This window comes from Carassius auratus, unplaced genomic scaffold, assembly GCF_003368295.1.
Source record: "Carassius auratus strain Wakin unplaced genomic scaffold, ASM336829v1 scaf_tig00004557, whole genome shotgun sequence".
In the NCBI taxonomy this organism is placed as follows: domain Eukaryota; kingdom Metazoa; phylum Chordata; class Actinopteri; order Cypriniformes; family Cyprinidae; genus Carassius; species Carassius auratus.
The window spans coordinates 581,343-598,681 of NW_020523604.1; the positions used below are offsets into that span (position 1 = coordinate 581,343).

General features: G+C 37.2%; 1 protein-coding gene across 1 annotated transcript; it reads left to right on the top strand.

Moving 5' to 3' along the window:
* The first annotated feature begins 2,466 nt into the window (after positions 1 to 2,466).
* Positions 2,467 to 14,309, top strand: rnd1b (Rho family GTPase 1b). The gene is made up of 5 exons (XM_026243889.1): positions 2,467 to 2,714; positions 3,052 to 3,139; positions 10,695 to 10,804; positions 11,101 to 11,235; positions 11,974 to 14,309. The coding sequence occupies exons 1-5, from the start codon at positions 2,595 to 2,597 to the stop codon at positions 12,217 to 12,219; spliced, it is 699 nt and encodes a 232-aa protein (XP_026099674.1). The 5' UTR covers positions 2,467 to 2,594; the 3' UTR covers positions 12,220 to 14,309.
* Positions 14,310 to 17,339: the final 3,030 nt, after the last annotated feature.

The following is a 17,339-nucleotide window of genomic DNA, read 5'->3' on the forward strand; positions in this document are numbered from 1 at the left end:
TGTTCATATTCAAAATAAAACATTAGTTTGAATGTCTGCTGAAGAAAGTGATATCTTTGTCGTTATATCTTTCATCTTTTAAGGGTGATTTCTGATGACAGCGCTGCTCAGTGCATTTGTTCAATGAATATATTTAAGCTGTTATTAAAAGTAAAAATTACTTCCATGTCAGTCTCTTTCAATATATAAGTCTTTTGTCACCATCTAAAGGTGGAACAATGTCACTTGAATCACCATCACAAACACACACACACTTTCTCAATACTAAATACTAATATGAATATAAATTAGTATTTATTGAATAATAAATAAAAACAACAACAGCCATTATAAAAGTTGTTAGGCAATTCAGTCAAAAGTAAAAAGGTAGCACTCTAGTATTAAAGTTACATAATATATAACATGACAAGGATTGAACTATTTGCTCTGGAACATATAATAGATTAATGAGACCGAAGACTGGCCTTTAGAATTACCAAAAATGAATTATATCTCATGTTTAATCACTACAGAGACATCAGAGTCTGCAGTAAATTCCAGAAGATCTGGCGGAGGTGAGGCTGCTCACTGCGGGTTCAGATGTCTCTGAAAACATCAAAGAAAATTTTCAAATTTTTACGACGTTATCTTTATGAACAAACCACATATTTGAAGTACATTCTCTTCTAAAAACCTTTTGATACTTAATTCCGTGACACAAAAACAGCATTATTTTATTTCATTTTAGTGGATATGGCTGTCCGCCATGACACTTGCTGTGAGAAATATGGGAAGTGGAGTGATACAAATGGTGAATGGGCATTCCTGTAGACACCAGTACAATATCTCACGGTTCGTATATATACATATATATATATATATTTGTCTTGATAATTATCTGCAAAAGATGTCAAGTGACCATGAACCACGGAGGTTAAACAGTGATAGGGACCTAACTCCCACCTTATGACACCTCTTTCCTCTGTCTCCAACAGCAGCTTGTGTTGTGACACACGGGGCTGTTGATTATTCAGTTCCACCTGCTTTCCTGTGCTTTGTGTCCTGCTGTTACAGCTGGGGAATTCTCCTCTCATACATACTTCATGTGATCTACTCTTGCTGATCTACTACCAGCCTCGTCCATGATACCACTGCTTCAGTAAACTGAATTCCACATATGAAAAGATGACATGGGTTTTGAAAATATTGTAAGTCCAGCACACAATTTTATCCTAAATGGTATCTGAAGTGTGACGGGACAAGCGTAGGGACAAAAGCAATTTTGGGACACAAAATAGGTCTACTTGATAAAGCTCAATGTACTGCACATTTAACATAGGCTACTGCTCTGAAAACATTCAATGATGTGAAGACGAAGAATTCCAGTTTAGAGAATAAATTAATTTGCAAGTAGGGGAGAAGAGGGAAGTGTTTACATTAGGTCTCAGTCTCTGAGGTCTTTAACATACAAATATGACCTTGATAGTGTCTCTGTGTTCCTGTTGTCTATCAGACCACTTTAGCCTTCTGAGACTCCCTGAGGGTTGAGATTTTGATCTGCCCCATCAGGCCAATAAACTTCTGACCTCCCACCCACCATTAATCAAACTACCATGTGTCCAAAACAAACAGAAATGGGGATCAAAGAGTAATTTGTCCAATAATCCAGTCAGTTAGTACTGTAAACAAACCTTTCCATGGTTTTAGTCAAGGGGATTTTTATGAGGAGTCATGCGAGACTTTACTGTAAAATGACTTCAAACCTGAAAATAAATCAAACATGCATGCCAAAACAGATACATTAATCACCACTATGGGATTAGGGCAGAAAATGTAATAGTTTAAGAATTAGCCATTTAAATGTTGGGAGATGCATTATCTGGGGGGGGGGGGGGGGGGATTTGTCATGTATGCTTTATAAAGACTTTGGGAAATGAAAGTAAAACACAAATCTTCCCCTAAAGAAAGCAGGTAATTCACAGATCATTAAAGGTGAAAGTAAAGTCACTAGGCGGAGGGACAAGGAAGTGTGAACAGCCCTATTGACCTCATGTCTGTGGCTATTGAAGGGCATATAATCTGATTAATTACTCTGGAGACAATGAAGATACCAGAATATGCAGGAAAAACTGGCTTGTTTGTTTGTGTCAGACAGTCAGTGTTCTAGGCTACTACGTATAACATAATATCTCATAATGTGATTTATAATAGCCTATAAATCTATAAAGTCTTTTGTAATCAAATAACAAGTCTAGTGTGGACATTTTGGACAACTCGTGTATAAAATTAGCGTTTTACTGGAATTTTTTATTCGGTAAGGATGAGACAAAAGTTTCCCAAAAGGCTGAGTCGTCGGGGAATTACGTTTCTGGACGGAGAGGAAGCAACAAGAGAAAAGAAGAATGTGAAACGTCACGAGAATCGCGCAAGCTGATTGGTTGTTATGGGTCATATATAAACCCCCAGTCCCTACACACGTTCAGTCACTTGGGTTGAGGCAATTCGTGTTTTGTATGTACGGGAACGCTTGTGCTCTCGCGCATCCTCGTGTTGGTCTATTTTAGGTGTTTTTGATTTTTGGTTTCTTTTGTTCGCTTATAGGATATCGCGAAATCATGAAAGAGAGAAGAAACGCACAGCCACTGGTGGTCAGATGTAAACTGGTGCTGGTTGGGGATGTTCAATGCGGGAAAACTGCGATGTTGCAGGTTTTGGCAAAGGATTGTTATCCAGAGGTCAGTAGCTTACAGCGTCTCTGAAAGACGCCCATTTATTAAATTAATTCTAAAAGTATAGCATTAGAGCCAATGGTTTTGCCGAATAACAAACTGTTGTTTCTCTCATACATGTTAGTTTCTTTGTAACATGCTTTGGTTACCAAACGAGTTAGTGCGTATAACTCAGTTTACTGGCATAACAATAAAGCATGCATTAAATCGTTTTTCGTAGTGATAAAGAACGATATGTACGCATTTAAAGTGCCCCCCCCCCCTCCACCCCCCCGGAGCATCACATGAGACATTCAGCATCACATGCGTTGATCGGTGTTAATATGTTGCATTTCCTCCACAGACGTATGTGCCCACAGTATTTGAGAACTACACAGCCTGTCTGGAGCTCGATGACCAGCGTGTTGAATTGAGTTTATGGGACACATCAGGTAAGACCAAACGGGTGATTCGGTTACTAAATACTGAAATGGATCAAAATGGATAGTAACATTTTTATTTGTGCATATTATGCAACTGGGATGGTACATGTAATGTAATAAAGCAGTATCAACAAAATTAAATGTCACGTTAAAGGGGAAGAAGACAGTATATCAGTTCTGGTATTGTATATATAAAATATTAAATTGAAATATATTAAGAATACATTTATATTCATGCAGTTTTGCGTTTCAGTGCATTCATAGTCCATTTGCAATTGTTTGGAGAATGCATTAGAAATTGGAAACCACAGTGATTGACTTTAAAAATACGCCATTGTCTTGACAATTTGTTGTCATGGCTCTGTTATTGTTATAAATTGTAGCTGTTTTAAATTCTGTTCATGGCAACAGTCTGGCTCATTTTGAACTGTGTTGGGGCTAATCCAGTCAGGCTGATTACTAAACAACCTGATTAGAATATTGAATTTAAATGCAAATATAATTATTTATGCAACTGCTGAAGCAGTGCAGGAAGATGCAAATGCAGAATAATTACAACAGATGTTTGCAATGAAACAACCCATAAAACAAACTTCTACATGCTTTATATGGATTTGATGTTTAAAATCAATGTCACCAATTCAAAACCGTGTCCACTGGACATAATTCAGCGTGATCAGAACTTCTGAAGTTTCAGAAGTAATAAGTACAGATGATTGTATTATTATTATTTTACTGTACTGCTCTGGTATCTAGTTAACTTGAATATTGAACAAATAAAAGTAAATCCTGTCATTTTCTAAATTACTTATCTAATTACCTAACATGATTTTCAGATGGGTGTAAATTATGATAAAAAAAAAAACTCTCTGTGCCGTTAATACCGGAAGTTGCGTAAAGTCGGCCAATCAGATTAGTGCTTGCCAAATCAACAAAGTGTTATCTAGTTTTCTGTGCAATATGCATCTGGCATATGAGACTAGACGTCTGTCTTTCTATCAGCTGCCATACATAGTCAGCAGACTAACGAGGGAGTATACGTGGTCACTGAGGCAGTTCACATCTGCCCACGGCTTCCTATTGTAGCCTATTGACCTGATTACAATGTGCTATTTGTCTGCTCCACACTGCTCATTTCTGAATCCCTAGTAAATAACAGACATGATAATCTCATATCTCTTTGGATGTGTGCTTAACACACGCCAACAGAAGCATCATAATTAGCACCCAGAAACGTCTGGCCGTCCACTGACTCTGGAGTGTGGGTGATAGGACTAGGATTCTGTGACGTTTGTTTGTTTGTTTGTATGCATACAGTAGAGATTGACAGACAGTGGGTGAGAAAACAAGAGAGGATTATGATTTCATGTACAGATTGTTGAATGAAATATGTGCTGTATATATGCCTCAGTCCTTTGCTTGTGCTTTTTGATCTGATTTAGTCTGCTTGGAGACAAGCCAACTGAAACTCAGAGTACAGTTTAAGGGGATGAGTCCCGGCTTGCATGAGGATGAGAGGGCAAACCAGAGTTTTATCCATTTTTTTTAGCCGGTAATCATGGCTAAGGCTGTAGATTTTGAACTGTATTACCATCAAGTCATACAGATATTCCAAGTCAAAGTACTCCCAAATCTAAAACGAATTTGCTGTATCCATGGGGTGATAAATGGGTTCAGTGATCGTGACAAATTGATAATTTAGCAAAGAAAAGTTAAAGCGATATTCTGATATTCTCACACCAAGTGAAAAATATACTGTAGCATTACATGAACGCAGAATTATTTCTATAGTGGTTCTGATTTTAAAAAATAAATAGCTTTGTGCTTTAATACATTTCAAATAAAAAATGTTCTATGGTATTTCTATTCAGATCGATAAGATCTTGAAACTCTTAGGAACTTTTTTTATAAAGCCTCTTATCCAAGGCTGCAATTATTTGATCAAAAGTAAAAATTAAAACAGTAATATTGTGAATTATTTATGACAACTTAAAACAATTGAATTATTTTTTCAGTTTAAAATGTCATTTATTCCTGTGATGGCAAAGCTGATTTTTCAGCATCATTACTCTAGTCTTCAGTGTCACATGATCATACAAAAATCATTATAATATGCTGATTTTTTTGCTCAAGTAACCCTCTTTCTTATGTTATAAACAGTTGTGCTGACGTTTGTGGACTTTCAATATTCTTTGAATATAAAGCTCAAAAGAACAGCATTTATTTGAAATCGACATCTTCTTTAACATTATAAATGTATTTACTGTTGATTTTGATAAATTTGATGCAACCTTGCATAAAAGTAATTCTGTAAAAAAAAAAAAAAAATCCTGGTCCCAAACTTTTCAGTGTGTATGTGTATATTCATAAAGAACTGCTAAATTATATTCCATTACATTCAGTGCACCGTAAAAGTTGAATTGCTGCTTTAGTTTTGTGCTTACAATCAAAACGGTGCCAAAGTCATAAACTACAGTAATGAGTTCATTGCACTTTTTCAATCACTTTGAGTTAAATTTCTACTGAAGTCAGTTTAGATTGAACAAGTAGAAATTACATTTAAATGAATGGAAACAAAGATGTTATGACATGATGAATAATTTCACAGCGTGGCAATTGTGATATGCATGTTGTTTATGGGCTGTAAGATAGTACTCTGAAGCTGCTGGTTGGTAATGTTCTAGAATTTTCCTGTGTGCTGTTTATATCAGCTCTGTGATGCTGCTCAATGTGAATGAGGTTTCTTATTAGTCTTTTCCTCATTGACTGATCTGACCTCATCATTCGGTTTCAAATGGCATGTTTTAAGGTCCAGAAAGGCTTTACAGGTGAAAATCAATCCTCACATTTAATCACAACAGCCAATTGGACCTACAGCAGGCTCTTAGAAGATGGCCTTCTGTATTTCAAACATGGAGGCTATGTTTAATTTGCATTGAGGTATTCGCAATGGATTAGGTGGCATTTGCCGTTATACTGATGGATGTACATTTCTGCGAATATGAATTCTGCTGCTTCGGTATGAGATGACTAGACAAGATTGTGTGCATAAAAATAGTGGTCCATTAGCACATTAAAACGGCCAGTAGATTAATGGGCTCTCCAGTGGCCATTGGCAGTTGATGACAGGCACCAATGAGGAAACTCCACCGTAGCTCTGAGATGGTATTCCCTGAGGGGGTCATGGCCAGCCCCTCGCAGTGAGAGAGAGGGGGATTCTTTGTTGGGCCCCCCCATCATGCTCTGTGATGGAATCTCTGGGATCTTAAGGAAAGGGGGGAGGGGGGATATGGAGAACGCTCTAGGTTTTGTTCTCATCTCTACTGGGAAGACGGACAGGGGCGTTCATTTGCTTCTAGCTCCTTTGTGAAGGTTGACCTCTCTCAGCCCTCTGCTCACATTTACATGAGTCTGAGAGTGCTGATTAATTCCCACGGATTCCTCTGCGTTGAAGTTTACTCTAGTCAGCTTTTTCATTCCGTGCCACATTTCAAGTGTCAACTACTATGCAATATTTATGTACTGTTAAAATATTTATTATTTTGATAATTTGCTTTTATTTTATTTAATTTTATGAATAAATTTTAGTAATTTTGTGTTGATATATATTTAGCTTGGTCTTCAGTTAGTTGCCAAGTTAACGTTTTACAACTTAAGTTTTTCATTTAATTTTTGCTTTTCATTTAGTCACTGCAAATTGAGAGTAGAGTAGCAGGAAACAGTGGCATATTATTTTTGTTACATGACACCATCTTATTCACACTGATATTTTTTTTGCTTTATTAATGGCAGATATGGCATTAAGCAATAATAATTGAGCGGATCTGTGATCGCTGTATTATTGAGACTGTCAGAGATGGCTTAGTCATGAGAGATGATAACTTCTTTAATAAGTACTGAATGAATCATTCTTAAATTAAAAGTAATGTTTCCACTAAAAAAAAACATGTGACATTGAGCACACTCATGTGCGCACCGAAATGTATGTATTTAGCAATTTTATTATGTTTCAGAATATGTCTGATGCAACTTGCCAGTTACACCAGTAGTTCAAAGTCATTGGTAAAACAGCTAAATTATTTTTTGAAAGAGTAAGAGGGTTCAGCAGATGGAATTCGGTGCGGTGCACAAAAGCAGCCCACTCCACCTCCATCTGTTCTCTTCACAAGACTGACTCTTCCTGCGCCCAAGGAAAAGGCCGTCTCATATCAATCACATGCACACGTTGGCCCACTTTTCAGCTAAGCTACTTTTGCTCCAGGCATGGCGTCACAACAAAAACATTTATTGTGATTGTATCAACTCTGCTCTTTTTTTTTTTTTTTTTTTTTCACTCTTCACAACCCCTCCGTCTGTTAATACGCAGACAGCATAACGTCCTCTTCTTGTTCAGCCGAGGAAACATGTGGCCCAGGGTTGAGAGCTGAGCTGTGGTTTGTTAACTGTGTGCAGGGTTGTTCAGTAGAGCAGTTCTGTGATCCAAGACTGCGGGTGGTACAAAGAGGTCTGAGTGAGTTTTGGTAAGCTCATCATGTGGAGGTCTTTGTCTCTGACTGCTGGGATGTCATTTTGTCAAGTTTAATTGAAATTGCTCCTCAGTCCCTAGGTGTACATCTACATCGATCGCTGCATTAGGATCAGCAGCAGTTGAATGCAGCCTCACGCTCCGGTTTATGTGCTCGTGATGTCTTGGTAGGAGAGAGAAAATGGGGAGTGATCTATGCTTCAGAATGAAGATGGTCTGCAGTGGTCCTTTCAGCTAGTGATCTGATTGATCAAATTGGTTTTATACATTTAAATTCATGTTGATATTAGGTTATTTAAAACTTAAAACATTACTCTTATGAGCAATTCTTTCAACAGATGTTTAAAGATGCAAGTTTGTGTGAGTTTGATGAATCCTTAACCGAATGTGATTTTTTTATTTTTTTTATTTTATTGCAAGCAACATGATATAAGTTGGTGAAGGATTCATCAGACAACTCACGAGTCTTTGTAAGTGATTAACTGAAAGAATTGTTCAAGCATCATGTTTTAATTGGCTTAAAATCAACATGATATATAAAATGTTAAATTACTTGCTTCATTATTGTACTTAATGTTTAGGGATTGTAAATTACTTACTGCTTGTGAGAAGGTAATATTTGGAAAAAGAATTGTAATGTCATTGCCAAATGAGGAGAATTTAATTAATGCATGAATTTAAACACTTCTTGCAAAATGGGGGTTTAGACTCTTTTTCAGATGTTTTGAAAGATGGCACATAACTGATCAAATGTGTTTGATTCACTAAAAAGATCCGGCAGCTCATGGGAGTCATTTGTTTGGGAATTTAGATTTTGTTAGTTGTATTGAACGTGTTAGATAAAAAAAAAAAAAACCATAAGAATAATATTTGATTCACTACAAAGAACTAGCTCATCATGGGAGTCATTTGTTCGAGAAACGGTTAGACTATACTGTTTGCTGGTCTAATAAGAATCAAGTCAGTTGTTTAGGAACCAGCCGATCTTACTGTGGGCATGCTTGATCGATTTATTATTTAGAAAAAACCTGAATCAATTCATAATCATAATTTGTTTGGGAATCACTTGGGCTACACTGAAATGCTTCTTTTGAGTAGTAATCTCCATTTTCAATGACAAGTTAATCAATATTACTAACTTCGAGGCTTCTACAGTGCATGGCCTAACCGTTGTATCATTGACTCATGCAAAGACCTGAATACCATTACATGTGAGGTTCAGGGGGAGACTGAGGTTAAATTATTCCAGAAAAGGAGACTCTGCAATATTGAGGTGTGTGTACATATAAGGCTGTTTAAACCACCCCAGCATCTCCTCCGTACCAAGTGGGTGGGCACTGCTCTGTATCAAAAGATTGATAGGCAGTTAAAGGAGGCCTTTTGGAAGACGGCGCTCTGCAGATGGTTGACTCCAAGGCTGTTGCTGTGGAAACAGGGGGACTGGAGGTATTGGGTACGTAGGGGTGGGTGGCTTACTTAAGGATTCTGAGCAAGAGTGAGAGGAAGTGCCTACCCCAGCCCCATCGCTCCAGTTGCATAATCTACTGGAAAAAAGAAATCGAGGGAGAGCGTGAGACACATGGATCAATGAGGATTTAGAGCTCAGTTGTCATTTTCTTCTCCTTTAAAATGCCAATATGGCAAGCAGTGAGAGAAAGAAGGCTTTCACAATATGTATGCTGACTGGAAATGAAGTGATGACCAGGGGAGCTCTACCTCCGGCCTTTGTTTGAATCTGCTGCAGATTTATAATACCCATCAGATCTGCTTTTCAATTCTAGCTAGAAGACTCCTATACAAGTACTCCGTAGTCAAAGCTATGATTGACCTTTAAAATATAAATATATTTAGACTAACTTTTTTTTTATATAAATAAAATGTAGGCAACTTTTTAATATATTACACTATTCAAACAATATTAGATTATTGGATAATGTCAAGTTGTAACTAGGGTTTAAATTGTGTAAAATTTAGTTTCATCAGTCGTTTATTGATTGTTGTTTTTTTGTGTGATTTCAGAATGCAGGGTCATGATACATATTTTTAAAAGCATTTGAAATCATCTTAAATGTTCTTTTAATTTATCCAAACTAATGTATTGAAAACTAAAATTGACTATTTTGTGAATGATCCTTGTTTACAGTGAGATTTTATCAAAGAATGTTATTCTAAAAAATGCTTGCCTTCTGTAACGAGATGCGAGACGTGCGGATCCATTTGCAAGCTTTTATCGGACAGAGACGTGGTCATAACAGGCATACGTCGAGCAATGGCAAACGGGTATAAAGAGGGCAAGACACAAGAATAATCCAGAGGGGTAATTAATAATAATATCCAGAGGGGTAGACAGGAGTGTTAATCCAGTATCAGGAGCAAACGGGTCAAAACACGAGAAAGAGGGCAGGGCGAGGAAAAGACTAGACCATGAAAACAATAAACGGACACAAGTCTATTGAAAAAAAAAACAAAACACGGAATGGCTTGGTATCGCAAGGAGAGGGATATATGCAGAACAATACTCGGCCGTGTGTGAAAGGAAGTCCAATGCTTATAAAGCGTGTCTGATGATTGCGCTGTGTGTGTGTAATTGATGGCAGCTGTGTGTGATGGTAAACAGGTGAATGTGATTGGTGCAGTAGAGCATGGGAAATGTAGTCGAGGGTGTACTGTGTAGTTTGAGAGTGTGTTGTGGATGATGACCTCTGGTGGTGAATAAGCAGAAGTTCAATGACCCCTTGATCATGATGATAATGACATCTTCATAACTTTGTATTAGAATGTAACATTTATATTCCACAGCTGAAATGACATTTTGGTTTCTGCGTGTTGTGAAACCAGGTTGTTGTGTTCTCATCTGTCTTGGGCATTTTGTTATTTTAACTATGTCAAGGACACACAAACGGCACTTGAGGCTCAACAGAAAGAACATTTGATCATGTTTTCTTTTAAAGAATTGCATATTTAAAAGGAATAAAGCATTCTTCTCTCATCCCTGAATTGTGCTTTCCTATTCAGTAGCATCTCTCTCTCTTGTTTCAGGATCTCCATACTATGATAATGTGAGACCCCTCTGCTACAGTGACTCTGATGCAGTGCTACTTTGTTTTGACATCAGTCGCCCAGATATCTTTGACAGTGGACTTAAGAAGGTAACTAAATATTCCTATTAATATTCAGTACCAGCACTGCTGTAATTAGTTTTGTTGGGTATCTTTAAAGTAAGTCTGTTTAATTTAGACATTATGAATGATTCATTTGCTTTTGTTTTCTTATGGTACTTCACTTTTGGGCTGCAATATTTATCACATTATACTTGCCAGAAGTGCTTGGCACTCAAAAACCAAGATTACTCTGATCGGTGTTACGCAACCCCCTAGTTATACAGAACAATATATGTTTTGCCAGAAATGATTCATCTTAGAATTGCATATTTCTGTCTTTGCAGTGGAGGGCTGAGATCCTCGACTTCTGCCCCAGTACTCGTATTCTCCTTGTTGGCTGCAAGACGGACCTTCGGACAGACGTCTGCACACTGATGGAGCTGTCCAATCAGAAACAAACACCCATCACTCATGAGCAGGTACAGCCACAAGTTGTTTTTTAGCACGGTCACATTGATCTTGCTTGCTTTAAGGTAATATTTTCAACATTGATAATAAGAAATGTTTCTTCAGCACCAAATCCACTTCTTAGAAAAATTTCTGAAGGCTCATGCAACACTGGAGTCATGAATGCTAACAGTTCAGCTTTTGCCATCACAGGAACTAATTACATATGAGAAGATATTCAAATAGAACCAGTTATTTTAAATTGTAGTAATATTTTACAATATTACTGTTTTTACTGCATGTTTGATGAAATAAATCCAGTCTTGGTTAGCATTTTTCAAAAATATTTAATACAAATCTAACCAACCAACCAAATGTTTGAACTGTGTGTTTATATTGAAATCTTATCATACAAATAGTTTATTATTAAAATAATATGCACATTTACTGATGGATAATATTAAAAAAAAAATTGCAATGGCTTCAGTACAGTGACAATTTAATACAATGTTGTTGTGATTCTGCTCAATGTTTATGCATCTCTTGTTATAAATGGTTACTTGTAAACATATAGTTGTCTTTTATATTTTATGAAGGAAGTACATCATAAATTGCTGTTTTAAATCATTAAATCAGATAATTATTTTACTTGAGGCACTGAATTAATATTTAACTGCCTATTGAAGACGTGAATACAGCTTTTGAAACACTGTAGGTTTTTTAAGACTGTGAAACTATGGCAAACTGAGTTTGTGCATCTTCCATCACAGGGCTCTGCCATGGCCAAACAGTTGGGAGCTGAGGCTTATCTGGAGTGTTCAGCCTTCACCTCTGAGAAGAGCATCCACAGCGTGTTCCGCACAGCTGCGCTGGCTTGCACAAACAAGCTACAGCTGCTCGCCAAACCCAGTCCGACCCGCCGGCTGTCCAAACGCCTGCTTCACCTGCCCAGCAAGTCCGAGCTCCTCTCCTCCACCTTCAAGAAGGAGAAGGCCAAGAGCTGCTCCGTAATGTGAACGCTACACCATTCCCTGCGCTTTGGTCTGGGGAAGGGGGGTGGGTTCCGATTGCCACATCACTGACGTGTGGAATCCTTCCTCACCCCCCAAAGAAACACCTTTCAGAACAAGTGGACACCTCGCTGTCCTCCTTGTCCTGAGCTCTTCAACAGTGCATATGTATTTTCAGTTTACTTTTAAACGAGATTCGATCATCAGCCTCATCTATTCACTCCTTGTTATCAAGAGATTTGCTGTCGTGCAGGTTGAAGCTCGGAATGATTTAACTGAGTAAAATTTCAAATTAGTTTTAAGAAAAGGTTCAATGTAAGCTATTCGATGTATTAATACAGGCTCTCTAGTGCAAGTCTCAAAATAAATACCTACAGTATGCACTAAAATTGTGAAAGTGGGAGCCGCCCATATTTGAACGCCAAGATGGAGGAATAGAGGGAAACGGGCCAAAAATATTTGTAAAAAGACAATTTATGATGCTACCAAAGTAAATTTTCCCTTCTTTCCTCTACTAGAACACTGTATGATATATACACGCTTCAATTTTTAGAGGCAATAGCTATCTGAGAAATGGGATGGGTGTGACTGGGGTACATATTACAGTGATTATTCTGTATCTTAACGTCTCCTGCTGCTTTCTAGTGTAGGCAAACATGAATTTGCAAAGGGATCCCTGCACTAGTTGTGCGAGGGCTCAATCGGATCGAATTCGGCATGATGAATAAGCTTTCATTCCTGAAAATGACCTCCAGAGATACCGTAGCACTATGCTGAGGATTTCTGAAACCAAAATGTATGCAAGAAGATTAAGTCACTTGGTTCGAGATGTTTAGGATCCGACCAGCTTGGGTTTAGTTGGTCATGCATCTTATGTAGCATTCTGTCATCGAGCAGCAGAATCTCCCGTCTCATTGCCTCCATGCTCATTTGCAGCACTAGCAGCTGAAATATTTGTGGGTAATATGTGTTTGGCAAAAAAACATGCTTTCTTGTGCAAAGTGCTAATCTTGAAGTCTGCTTTCCACCACAAAGCAATAATTATGGTTCAAGTGCTTATAATGCAAAGTGTTTACAGTGGCAATAATTAAAACAAAAAAGGCTATTATAGATTCATGCTACGGCTTTGCGGACATACGTATATTTATGTGGATAAACATCACCACTGCTGTAAAAACAAGCCAATATATTGTGACTCTGTTCAGACTTTGTTAAAGTAATTAGATGAAAATATGACCATTGGAGTGCAACACTTTTTTTTTTTTTTCAACCAAATAAGAATATTAGTGTTCTGTTCATGAGCATGAGGGAGGTTAATGCATGAGGAGCAGATGGACTGGAGGGAAATTCAGACTGGACCTTTTAAATCTGTGGATCAGCTGACCTGATAAGAACTTGAAAAGGAAGCCGACTTTTGGAATAAAACCGAACAGGCTGGTCCTGTTTAATGAAAGATATTTTTCCATTTGAACTGTTGTTCAAATAATTGTTTTTGCTTTGTGTATACTTGAAGTCAATATTTTTCTCATTTTGTTCAATCATCAGTAGTGGAAGGGAAAATGCGAGCAGGCGCCGTGGCTGTTTACCAGTTCTGCCACTGTGATCACACACCAAATTCATTTTTGCATTGTCTAGTGACTGCGTAAATAAAGAAACTGAAGATGAATTTTGGGTGCTAGGGACTATAAACGGCATGTAACGTGGCTGGTCAGACATTGTAGCTGCTGATTTACTTGTTTAAGTTTTGGGTAAAGCAAGTGTCCCAGATGGAGATGGACATTCAGTCATTATGCTGCCATTGCACAATATTGGGAACAAAAACACTTCAAGCATGTCCTCTAGTTCTTCAGTTGTACATATCCTGTTTTGTAATCTTTGTTAGACATTTAAAAGAATGTGACAAGATTAAATATTTGTTCTTGTTGTGAATTGACAAAGATGTGCTTGATGTAAAATTGCTTGGTCCTATTTATTTGGGTTCATTTTTGAGACTTCTGTTTTGTGTTTCACAGTTTTATTTCAAAATGTTATTTTTAAAATGACTTCTCCCTTTTGTCTTTACAGTAATAAAGCTTGCCTTTGTGTGGCACAAATGACTTTAGTGTATGAGAGTATTTTATTTGAGTATCTTATTTAAACCCTTTGCGGTGAAGGCAAATTAGAAAAATGCCTATTGGCATTATTAACAAGTATAAAAGCCCCCAGTGAACCCCAGTTATGGTCCAATTTTTATTTTATTTCATTTTGTCTACGCAAGTATTTTTACATTTTAAAAATATTTAATTTAATTTCCAGCCAAGGAAAACCAAAAAAGCTGCCCCAAAATTTTTTTTATTTGACTAAGGAAGCCATATGCTTAATTTGTCTTTTTCTTTTTATATAGAAACATTTTTATTAAATGTGCTCAAACTGAAAAATCGGGTAATCAGATTTTTTGTTTGTTTTTAAAAGTCTTGCCCACCTGCTTCATTTACACAATAAAAGGTACATAATTATAATTATTTTAATTGGATATATTCATCATTTAATGAAAGCTGAGTTTTTTAGCAGCCATTACTAGTCTTCTCACATGATCCTTAAGAAATCATTCTAATATTTAGTTTTAAGAGAGTAGGTAAATGTATCAATTAATGAGATTACTTGTCTTCCATTTAGCAAATATTGTGGCATTTTTACAGTTGACACAAATCCACCAATAAAATACAAGCTGTCCTTCTGTTAGCGTTCCTTATCGACTGTTTGGATGCCAGGAGGACTGTCGTGTTGGCACGTTCCTCTCTTTCATCAGCCAGTATAAGACATCTCCTGCCTTAACAGCATATTACTTTCCTAGATTCCTTCTAGAACATCTGTCTCAAGACACATCATCAGGGAGGGATGTGGGGAGCAAGCTGTTGCCAGTGTCCAAAAGAGGAGCGCTGCCAGGAGGTGGAGACCCAGACTCACAGCAGACACATCCACACGGCCCAGCTTCCAATCTCACTGGGAAACGGCTCTACAAAGACAAGCATAATGAAGTTACTCATTGGGTTCATGTAAAATGAGCTTTCCATTATGAAAGCACCATCTCTCTCAAGGCTTATCCAACAAAGCAGAACATTAGATTAAAGAAGCGCTAGTATGAGCGTGATGTTTGTTTATACTGGAGCTATTTGCAGACGTTAAGTCCCTTGACCATCTGTGAAATTACTTTTTGTGCATTATAATGTTTTAATCTAGTGTGCTACAGAGGACTAGCATGACTTTATAAATTGTAAACATTCTACAAAATACATTTTCACTCAGAAAATGCTAGTAAATTTCCTACAAAAAAAGCAAGTAACATTATTAGCCCCTTTTACATATTAAACCTGGTAAATTGCCGTAAAATTGCCTGATTTACCCTTATGGGAAAATACACTAATGTGCTATTTACACAAGTGACGGTGTTTAATCTTTTTACCAATAAGAGGCCATTACAGGTGTACAGAACTTGTTTTATATTCTTAAAACACGAGAGTCACTTATTGATGAAAAGAATATGCTAAAAAGGCTCAGTGCACTTTATTATTCATAAATGGGAAGAAGTGCAACTCAATAACAATAACACTACTGTCTTTTAATTTCATCATGTTACTGCTGTTAGAAGCTCTGTTTTGCTTAAGAAATAGTCACTGTGCGCCCGATATCACATACTTTCCAAGTATTTAAACAAAAGTCTATTTGAATTTGAAGAAAAATTTGCGACCATTAAAAGTGTTTTATATAGAATGAATATGGTTAGTATGAATTCGTACTACATCCAGTGTTGTTACCATCACATGACCTTCCAGCATCAGTTGCATCGCTTCACTGCCATTCATAAATCAATCCTTTCCCATGGGATAGTAAAGTGTCCATTAACTGCACACCCTGATAGCATATGTAGGCCTACGTCACAGAAACGGCTATTTGATGTCTGCATTTACACCTGAGACATATTTTTTAGTGTTTATTCCTCTGCAATAGGTCTATAAGACATTTCCTATCAGATGTCAAATAGACGTTTATTAGCCTTATTAGTCTTACAGACATCTGTCAGATGTTTGTACATACCAGATGCTTTCCAGATCAAGCGATCTTTAAAAGACATCTTGCAGACATACGTGTGCTATCTGGGGCACTTCAGTAACTCTCTAGGAATAATAGGGCATCCTGGTACTGTTTGCCTACTGGTTTTTTTTATATACTAATGTAGCCCCGCCCCTTTTCAGTGTTTCTGCTTTGAACATAAGAATGCACAGCACATGATAACTTTCTTTAACTTTACAGTAGGATTTTGACTCCCCTGTTATACAGCTACAGCAAAAACAGAAGTTCAGAGACAGAATTCTAAAGTTGGTGCTCATTTCTCTGGCGAATAATAGAGTCTTTATACAGTAGGTTAATATTCGACTTCAGACTGAACATGCATATTGGCTGGTCTAGCCTTAAAAATAAGCTTTTTCAATACTATTTGAGCAGAAGAAACTAAATTGTAGAGACAGGCGTTATCAGATTTCATTGGTGATTCCAAATATGAAATGTAGGCTAATTGTAACCCCAGGATCAGACAGATCTATATGTTTCCTCATTCAAAGAGATAGAAGCTATACTTGACTGAAATAGCTGCCTGCAAGGCGTTTCAGAGATGGCCACTGAGTAAAGTCCCTTAAAGGAACTTTGACAGGGTCTTATGTGAAATATGAGGTGCAATGGTCAGATGTCCGTCCAGCTCATGTTTACATAGACATTTTTTTTTTACATCTGTAAACATCTTTGACAGAGCACTGTGAGTCTGTGATTGACTCAAAACAGACTTCTTACATCAGAACAATCTTTTTTTCCTCTTCATATATGATCTCTATTTCCGAGTAAAGACTGTATGAAAGGGCCATTGAATTAAACATTAACATTTTTTAAATAGAAAAATTTAAATAGTATTGTAAAATGTATTCCAGTCATTTTTATTTACAACTTTGAAAATCTTCAGTGATGTCGGTGTGGGAGTTTATCAAAAGCACTGCCCTCCTGCTTCAAATCAGTGAGTTTACAGGGTCTCTGACCTCTTGAACACCTGCGGTGCTTTTGAGTCACTCAACAGTGCTTATGAAAGCATGCTAGAAGGA